General features: G+C 50.6%; 1 protein-coding gene across 1 annotated transcript; it reads left to right on the forward strand.

The window, feature by feature from the left end:
* The first annotated feature begins 5,100 nt into the window (after positions 1–5,100).
* NOG (noggin) lies at positions 5,101–6,813 on the forward strand. The gene has a single exon (XM_081851158.1). The coding sequence runs from the start codon at positions 5,409–5,411 to the stop codon at positions 6,081–6,083; it is 675 nt and encodes a 224-aa protein (XP_081707284.1). The 5' UTR covers positions 5,101–5,408; the 3' UTR covers positions 6,084–6,813.
* Positions 6,814–10,395: the final 3,582 nt, after the last annotated feature.

Below are 10,395 nucleotides of genomic sequence, written 5' to 3' on the forward strand. Positions count from 1 at the left end.
AGAAGAGATGGAGAACTTTCAGTCCTCCAGATGTTGTTATCGACTCCAGCTCCTATCAGCTCCAGGCACTGTGGCCAACAGCTAGGCATGTTGGGAGTTGTAGTCCAACAACATCCAGAGGGCCACAAGTTTGCCATCCCTGGTGTAACGGGACCAGGGGCATTGCTAGGTGTTAAGAGTATGTATACTCAGGATACAGGCCCATGACACAGAATTATTATATATATATTTTAAATATATTTATTAAGCTTTTACAGAAATAAGAACACATAACAACAACACAAATGAAAAAAAAACATAGTCAAAAATACAGAAAAATAAAATTACACCAATCTAAAAAGAAAAATAAAAACTCCAATTTTAAAGTTCATACCTAGTTAACCTTCTTTCTTGACTTCCTCACGCCTCCCTTTTTCGTGTTCCTCTTTACCCAATCAGATACAGCAAATCCTTACCCTCTTTTAGAACTCATTTCTAATTATTAGAATCGTTCTATTATGTCTCCGATCTTCCTCCTTGTATTTTAAACACCTTTAACATATTGTTTTACTTTTGACATAATATAACTTTAGTCTTTTACCCTTTACCATTACATTTTTACATACTTTTTCAACCTATATCACTAATGCCATATTATTGTCATATCCAACATCATTTTAACATTCATAAACTTTGCAGTATTTCTGCAGATAATCTTTGAAATTCTTCCAGTCCTCTTCCACCAATTCTTCTCCCAGGTCTCGGATTCTGCCAGTCATTTCTGCCATCTCCATATAGTCTATTACTTTCATCTGCCATTCTTCCAAGGCACAGAATTATTATAGAGTGCCTCTGGGAAGTTTAAAATAGTGGGATAGTTTATGGAGCACCCAGCCACCTGGTGTGCAAAGTTGTTTCTAAAGAATTACGCTTAAAAATGGAGGAGAGGGGCAGGAGATATGGGGCCTGGGACAACCGATCTACAATTCAGCTCATCTGGACAACCCCATAAAACATCCCTGAAAGCAACCTAGATTGCCTCCTGTGTCCTGTTCTGGCAAGAGAATGGTCTTCAAGATGCTGCTGGCTTCCTACAGAGCAGGGTCTCCTCCCAAATATTACTGCCCAGCTGACCTGGAAAGCAGATATCATGGTTCAAACTCTCCTACCCTCTTAAGAAGGGACGCGGGTGGCGCTGTGGGTTAAACCACAGAGCCTAGGACTTGCCGATCAGAAGGTCGGCGGTTCGAATCCCCGCGATGGGGTGAGCTCCCATTGTTCAGTCCCTGCTCCTGCCAACCTAGCAGTCAAAGTGCAAGTATATAAATAGGTACCACTCCTGCAGGAAGATAAACGGCATTTCCTTGCGCTGCTCTGGTTCGCCAGAAGCGGCTTAGTCATACTGGCCACATGACCCTGAAGCTGTACACAGGCGCCCTCAGCCAATAAATCGAGATGAGCGCCGCAACCCCAGAGTCGGTCACGACTGGACCTAATGGTCAGGGGTCCCTTTACCCTTTACCTTACCCTCTTAAGAATAAGGCAGAACAGGTTTTAATGGCAGAGGTGAAGACGTCTCTCTCCCACACACATATATTTGCATTTCTCCAAAGAGGTAAGGAAACTGTGTCAGGTGTTATGCTGTTTTATCTACACAATAATATCGGAGTTTTTTTAAACAGTAACCTGCCCAAAGCCGCTCAGATGAGCTTTGTAGCTGAACAAGGATATGAGCCGGGCCATGCCCTCATCTAAATTCAATTCTGCACTCCCCCTGACGTTTATTTATTCATGTGGCAACGTCAAGGTGCATGGTGCTATACAGAATGAAAGAAGACAGGAGTTTACAATCAAAACTGACATCACATCCACAACCATGCATTCAAAGCATGTTGGCTTCCCTCCCAAAGATTCCTGGGAACTGGTAACAGTAGCTCTGTGAAGGATCAAACTACAGTTCCCAGAATTATTTAAGGGGAAGCCACATGCTTTGAATGCATAGTTGTGGAAAACAGGGAAAAGAACAAAAGAACAGGAAGGAAGCAGAGCCAGGAGAAAATGGGGAGCAATTGTTTCAAGCCCTGTTCAAATTTTCTTAGATGGTTCTGTGGAGAGATGAGGATGCACGCACCTTCCACACAGCTTTCAACCTTTCTACCTCGAGCAAGGAGTCTGAAGGAGCTGGTAAGGGCTTGCAGACTTCCCCATGGCTGGGCTGGGCAACCCCCAGTCATAGAAGAATAGACTTGTAGAGTTGGAAGGGACCACAAGGGTCATCTAGCCCAACCCCCTGGGGATTTCAAGAATCTTTTGTCCACAACCCTGAGAATTAGAGCCTCATGCTCTACCAACTGAGCCATCCCATAGGTTTGTGAGCAGGGCTGCAAAAGCATCTGACTCCTCAACAATCCCCATCCCAGACCTTCCCGTTCAATATGGAAAGACGGGAAGGGCAACAGGAATGAGTCCAGTGGCATGCAGTTCCACATGCAATCAATGGATGCACTTTAAGTGGCCCCGAGCAGCACTTCCATTGCAGGATAGGACAGTGGTGTGGTCCTATGGGCCAAGGTCCCTTCACCACCTCCACCCAATAAACAACAACAACAACAACTTATTATTTATACCCCGCCCATCTGGGTGGCTTCCAACAAAATATTAAAATACAGTGGTCTGTTAAACATTAAAAGCTTCCCTAAACAGGGCTGCCTTCAGATGTCTTCTAAAAGTCTGGTAGTTGTTCTTGGCTTCTCGCAGTGAGGGAACCGCCAGAAAGCCCTTGGCACTGGACCTCAGTGTCCGGGCAGAACAATGGGGATGGAGATGCTCCTTCAGGTATACTGGGCTGAGGCCGTTTAGGGCTTTAAAGGTCAGCACCAACACTTTGAATTGTGCTCAGAAATATACTGGGAGCCAATGTAGATCTTTCAAGACCGGTGTTATGTTGTCTCGGTGGCCACTCCCAGTCACCAGTCTAGCTGCCGCATTTGAAGGGACCAGGACACTGCAAAGTTGATGGAAAGTGCCATTCAAATGGCATGTGTGAGCCAAGTCTCTGATTATGTGGAGCAGGGCTTACCTGCCCCCCCCAAATATTTTATTCAAGTTTGCACCCCTGGGTGAGTAATTTTGCATGCCCCGGCATGGCAGTGACCAGAAGAAGGATAGGAATTTCCAAAGGCTCCCTTCCCCTGCCAACAGGAGTGAAAGCTTGGCCCCACAACCATGGGTGCCCAGGGATGTGGGCACCATGCATGGCCCTGCCGCCAAAATTTGTGTGGGTGTCTGGTCCCTTCGGGACGCAGGTGGCGCTGTGGGTTAAACCACAGAGCCTAGGACTTGCCGATCAGAAGGTCGGCGGTTCAAATCCCCGCGACAGGGTGAGCTCCCGTTGCTCGGTCCCTCCTCCTGCCAACCTAGCAGTTTGAAAGCATGTCAAAGTGCAAGTAGATAAATAGATACCACTCTGGTGGGAAGGTAAACGGCATTTCCGTGGGCTGCTCTGGTTCGCCAGAAGCGGCTTAGTCATGCTGGCCACATGACCCGGAAGCTGTACGCCAGCTCCCTCGGCCAATAAAGTGAGATGAGTCAGCCACGACTGGACCTAATGTTCACCTTTACCTTTACCTTTACCTTTACCTTTACCTTTACCTTTACCTTTACCTTTACCTTTACCTTTACTAGTCCCTTCATGGGAAATTCTGTGGGTGCTCTCAGGCACCCAGGACGCCAAGGAGCCAGCACCTATGCCCACCAACACACATACATTGCATTGCCTAAATTTGGACATAGCTTTCAGGAAAAGAAGGAAGCTAGCAAAACACTGGAAAGAACCGCCTATGGAAATTCAGAGTTCTTTGAAGCCTTGGAAGTAAGATGCCTGCGATGTGTTGCTGCAAGGGGTGGGATTCTCTATTTCTTGGATATCATCGCTGCCCTTTGAAGAAACTAAGAAGACAGAAAAGGAGGAGGTGCAAGCCTGATGGGAGAGCTTCGTCCAGACCTCCCGACAGTGTTTGTGTAACAACCGCGCTTCTCTTCCACGCCTGGACTATTTCAAGAAGTTACCTGAGGGAGAAGGGACGGCAGCCGCTGGGTCCTGAAGTTAATCCCAGCAGAGGGCGCCCTCTCCTCCAGCTTGGATTAGCATTAGGCAGCAATTTCACGCTCGGAGAGAGGAGGCGTCTGCAGATAACTTCTCGGGCTGGACGCCAACAAACGCGCTTAGGAATTACATCACGGGCTCGCGTTTGTGTGTGTGTGCGTAGTAGCGGCGCAAATAAATGCAGCCGCCGCGACCAGGTACTGGGGCAATAAGTGGGGGAAGGCAAGGGGAGGGGAAAGAGCTTGGAGGCGGAGGAAGGAAAGTGAAAGGAGCCAGTGAGAGCGCGCAGAGGCGCACATGGAGAGGCTAGGTGCCTTGCAAGGTTGCAGAGCTCTCCTGCCGCTGGCACGGAACCCCAGCTCGAGGAGCTTGGTCTGAAAGCTGCCTGCCACCCACCCACAGCAGAGCCAGGCGGAGGGGCAGAAGAAGGAGCAGCAGCAACAGCAGCAGCAGCGAGCGAGGAAGTTGCCCACCCTCGTGGATTGCAGCGGTGCGCTTGCTTGCTTTGCAGGCTGCAGGAAGGCGAAAGACGCGCGCGCGCTGCAGAGCATCCTCTCCCAGCCACGCTTCGGCAGCGGCACGTTTGCAGCGGAGCGCAGAGACAGAGAGACGCTCGGCGCCTTGGCCTCGCTTTGGTGGACGGCTCGGCGTGGTCCGGCCAGAGGTTTCCAACAGGAGCTGCTCCCGGCAGGACTTTGGCTTTCGTGGAGGGATCGCCGCCGCCCCCTCCTCTCCACCTCTGTCCTCTGCTTCTTCTTTTTATAAAGGAGAGAGGTGCCGGAAAAGAGCGAGTCGGTGGTTTCCATAGTGATGGAGGAGCACGGGCAGGAAATTTAAAGGCGCTGGATCCTCGCGAAGCAGACAAGCTGGTGCCAACGTGCGTGGCGGCGGCTGCTGTTGCGGCGGCGGCTGCTTTTGCAGGCTTTTGCAAAGAGAAACGCGAGCCGGAGGGGAAGTTTGCAGAAGAAGCTTTTGCTGAGTGACACCGCGCAACCAACTCGGGAGCCAGAGGAACAATTGCACCCAGCCGGACGAGGCGTCAGGTCTCCGGAACGCGACGGTTTGCTTTGGCTTGGTGGCGTGTGCTTTTCTTATTTATTTTATTTCCCCCCCCCCTCTTTTTGCATATACTCACCCGAGGCGTTTGCACGCGCCGAATTGCTCCGCGGGACTGAGCGTGGCGCATCCCCTACTTATTTCCCACGACGGCTTGCTCGGATCCTCGCGCCGTCCCTTGCGCGCTTCCCCCGATGCCTTTTTTGCTGGGCCTGGCCGCCCGGTGAGCCTCCCTCGTTCCCTTCCGTCCCCCGTCCCCCCGTCGAGGATGGATCATTCCCAGTGGCTCGTGACTATTTACGCCTTGGTCGTTCTCCTGGGGCTCCGTCTGGAGCGAGGCGCTTGCCAGCACTACCTGCACATCCGCCCTGCGCCCAGCGACAACTTGCCCCTGGTGGATCTAATCGAGCACCCGGACCCTATCTTCGACCCCAAGGAGAAGGACCTCAACGACACGCTCCTGCGCAACCTCCTGGGCACCCACTTCGACGCCAACTTCATGGCGGTCTCCCTGGCCGACGATCGCCTGGGAGGGGACGACCTGGCCGAGCTGGACCTGCTGCTGAGGCAGAGGCCGTCGGGGGCCATGCCCAGCGAGATCAAGAGCCTGGAGTTTTACGACGGGGGCCTGCAGGCCAGCAAGAAGCACCGGCTGAGCAAGAAGCTTCGCCGGAAGCTGCAGCTGTGGCTGTGGTCGCAGACCTTCTGCCCGGTCCTCTACACGTGGAACGACCTGGGCAGCCGCTTCTGGCCCCGCTACGTCAAAGTGGGCAGCTGCTTCAGCAAAAGGTCGTGCTCCGTCCCCGAAGGGATGGTCTGCAAGCCGGCCAAGTCGGTGCATCTGACCATCTTGAGGTGGAGGTGCCAGCGCCGGGGCGGGCAGCGCTGCACGTGGATCCCCATTCAGTACCCCATCATCGCCGAGTGCAAATGTTCCTGCTAGTGGACGTGGGGGGACCGGGAAGGGAGCTGCCTGCGCGGTGCACTTAATTCCCATCCTCACCCTTTAAAAAAAAAACAAAAAACTGCAAAGATCGTGCTCGCCACCCACCCACCCCCTCTCAAATCTCTTGATCTGTTTCTCTACCCCCACAAAAAAACAAAACTAAAACCGGACTGCGGTAGTGGACTTTGGAAAAGCTCCAAAACTACGGACAGCTCTTCGGCCTCCCGGTTCAAAACGTTGCACTGCACTGCAAAGTGTAGGAGAATGTAACTTTGTTATGTCTGCGAGCGTGTGTCTGTGTGAAAGAGAGAGTCGTGCAGAGGTGACAGAAAGTGCGCGCGTGTGGCTATATAAATAGAGGCACCCTCCCCGTTTGAAATCTGTTAAAAAAGGTCAGTGTTACAACGTGGAGTAAACACCCTCGTCTACTGTATTGTTAAAGAGTCTCCTCATTGATCGCAGCTTTAAGGTATTTTGGCTCCCTCTCCCCTCCTTTTAATTTATATTCCAGAGAAAAATATTAGGGGAATTTAAGAACCTAAACAAACAAACAGGCCCCCATCTGCCCCGCCCCCTAAAAAAAAAAACAACTTCGCTTTTTTGCGAAGGTTTTTTTTTTTAAAAAAAGAAACGTGAACTTTTGGTAAGAAAAGAAACATATATATATATATAAATATATAAGATATTTTCCATTCTTCGGAAAATGTATGCGTGTGTTGCGTGTGGATTTTTTTTATGGACTTCAAGATATTATTATTATTGTTATTGTTATTATAATAAAAAGCTTAGGACACGGTGTTACTGTATATAGTGAACTTTTTTTTGCTGTTGGAATGTCTTTAACCCTCTGTAAATGGAAGAGAGTCTGCTATTTATTCTTTATATTCGTTCCCTTGTAGTCAAAAAAGTTCAGTTCAGAATTAAAATCAACCACTAAAACACGGAGCCCTGTGGATTCTCTTCGGTGTTGGGCTGGGAGGCTAAGGTCAGAGGCGTTGGGTTGTGTTAAAGGGACCTTGCTGTACCTTATTAATACACTTAATTTGCATAGTGCCTTTCCTTCAAGGAGCTCCAGGCGGCATCCGTGCTTCTCCCCTCCCCATTCCATCCCCCCAACAACCCTGCGAGGTAAAGGGACTCCTGAACATTAGGTCCATTCGTGACCAACTCTGGGGTTGCGGCGCTCATCTCGCTTTACTGGCCGAGGGAGCCGACGTACAGCTTCTGGGTCATGTGGCCAGCATGACTAAGCCACTTCTGGTGAACCAGAGCAGCGCACGGAAACGCCGTTTACCTTCTACTTGCACTTTGACGTGCTTTCGAACTGCTAGGTTGGCAGGAGCAGGGACCGAGCAACGGGAGCTCACCCCGTCACTGGGATTCGAACCGCCGACCTTCTGATCGGCAAGTCCTAGGCTCTGTGGTTTAACCCACAGCGCCACCCGCGCCCCTTCGAGGTAGGTCAGACCAAAAGAAGACAGCTGGCCTGAAGGCTGCCCAAGATGCTTCATGGATGAGCATGAATTTGAACCTGACTAACCACTGTGCATCATTGCCTCTCTTTGACTACTTTCTGCATTTGGGGCAGGAACGCTGATGGAGGCAAAACTCTCCGTTTTCTTTTAACAGCACCACATCTAGGTTTGCTCGGAAGGAAGGCCCTCCCACGTTCAGGACTCCCGCCCCCCCCCCAAAAAAAAGTGTGCATAAAACTGGAGCACGGTTCATGGTGAGATCTAGCTCCTTTTTTTCCTTTCTGTCGTCCCCCCCCCCCCTTCTTAAGGGAGTTTTAAAACTTGGAGGAGAGGCGGCGGGACTGGTTGGTGGTTTTGCTTTGTAATGCTGCTTGCGCTATTGGCTGTCACCCATCCTGGAAGGCACAAGGCAGAGACGCCTCGAGCGGGGAGTGGCGGGGGGGGTGTGGGAGAGAGGGAGCAGCTCAGCGGTTACCGCTTTGACATCTCATTTACAAGGAGCCACGTGTCTCTGACACCTCCCATTGTGGTCGAGCCCAGCGGAAACCTGAGCCTCGACGGCGCGTTCTTGAGCGCTCGCTGGAGACGGCCGCCTATCCCGCGCCAGAGCGAGCCAGCGCCCCTCTCCGCCTGCCCGCCCCCTTTGCGCTTAACCCCTCGGCTTCCGAACAGAAAGCAAGACGGCGCCTCCAACATCATTGCACCCCACCCCACCCCACCCCCGTCCCTCTCCGTGCTGTAGCCTTGCCCGTCTTTTTTTGCATCCAAATTGCCCGGAGTTGAGATCCTTCTTTTCTCTCCCTGCCTTCCACTTTCCAGAGCATAGGTGCCGGCTCCCTGGGTGCCGGAGCACCCACAAAATTCCCCATGAAAGGGGACGGGCACCCATGGGGCATAGCCAAGGGGGGCAGCTCTCTCCCCCCCATTAAGTAAAACAATAAAAAATACTTAACTGACTGACTAATCACGTCGGTTCTGCCCCACCTAACCAAGTCCTGTCACCCCTAGCAAAACTCCATGCTACACCCATGCAGGCACCCACAAATTTCAGTGCCGGGGCCATGCACACTGTAAAAGGCACCCGTGGTCGCGGGGTCAAGCTGTCACTCCTATTCCTGAGTGTGGCTCCCATTGTCCTCCACCCCTTGCTACTCAAGCAGCTATACAGTGGTACCTCGGGTTACTGACACTTCAGGTTACAGACGCTTCAGGTTACAGACTCCACTAACCCAGAAATAGTACCTCGGGCTAAGAACTTTGCTTCAGGATGAGAACAAAAATCGTGCAGCAGCAGCGGGAGGCCCCATTAGCTAAAGTGGTTCCTCAGGTTAAGAACAGTTTCAGGTTAAGAACGGACCTCCAGAACGAATTAAGTTCTTAACCCGAGGTACCACTTTGGTTGTGTTTCTGGGAAAGAATAGCAGAATCATGGAATGATAGAGTTGGAAGGGACCCTGAGGATCATCTAGTCTGACCCCCTGCAATGCTGGAATATGCAGCTTTTCCCATACAGGGATCGAACCTGCAACCTTGGCGTGATCAGCACCACGCTCTAACCAACTGAACTATCCAGACTAGAAAGGCAGGCTGTGCCACCTTGGGGGGTGCCTGACTCCAGAGCAACAAATCTGAATCAGTCACTCCACTGTTCCTTTTGCCCCGTCAATTGAAAAACAGGTGGGGACATGCATTTCGTCTTTTTTCCTTTACAACGCATGCTTGTGGGAGAAAAAACCCTCTTCTGTCCACATTGGTGATGCTGTAATTACAGAGCCAGGAAAGGGCGTCCGTGCTTCCAAAACAGGATTAGGGAGCCTCTGGACCACCAGAGTTGGACTACAACTCTCATCATGCTGGCTCGGGCTGATGTGAGGTTGCCATGTGGCAAATATCTGGTGGGCCAAAAGTTTTTCATTCCTTTTAAACTGGGAGAGCCAGGGGGAGGGGGACAGCTGACCCTCCAATCAAGTAAATAAAGAAAAATACAGTGGTACCTCGAGTTAAGTACTTAATTCGTTCCGTAGGTCCGTACTTAACCTGAAGCTGTTCTTAACCTGAAGCACCACTTTAGCTAATGGGGCCTCCTGCTGCTGCCGCTGCGCGATTTCTGTTCTCATCCTGAGGTAAAGTTCTTAACCTGAAGCACTATTTCTGGGTTAGCAGAGTCTGTAACCTGAAGCGTATGTAACCTGAAGCGTATGTAACCCTAGGTACCACTGTACTTAACTAACTGGCCAATTGCATTGCAGATAACTCAGTTCTGTTCCCCCCAACATAAAGCCTGCCCCCCCATGGCTTCCATGGGTTCAAACAAATCCCACACCAGGTAGCCCCCTTTGTTTCCTGGTCAGTTGCTTATCAAACAATAGCGTGCCAGAAATTCAAGAGGGTTGATTTTTGTTCATATATATATATATATATATATATATATATGTTTTAGTATTCAAAATACTGCAGTTCATCATGTCCGTAATCCTTACTGCAACCCTGAAAAGCAGATCAGTGCTGCTACCCCTCCCCATTGCAGAGAGGAGAGGGGCGATGGAGGACAAATCGTCAAAAATGAGTTCATAGCAAAATCAATGGACTTTTTTGAAAATACCAGAAATTGGGAAACGTCCTCAGTCATTTCTCTGCCTGCAGAGCTGCACCTCTTGGTCTTCTGCTCATTGTGCAAAGCCTTTCCGAGCCGGTGCCAACTCCCAGGGGAGTTGTAATTATATTTTAAAAATTCCACCTGAAGGGCAGCAGCTTGGCAAATGCCATGTTCAGGGCACAGGAACTCAGCCAGAATAGGTTGGGGCAGCCTTATAAAGACAAACCAATGTTTGTGA

Source organism: Podarcis erhardii (genome assembly GCF_964252035.2).
Source record: "Podarcis erhardii genome assembly, chromosome: 2".
NCBI lineage: Eukaryota > Metazoa > Chordata > Lepidosauria > Squamata > Lacertidae > Podarcis > Podarcis erhardii.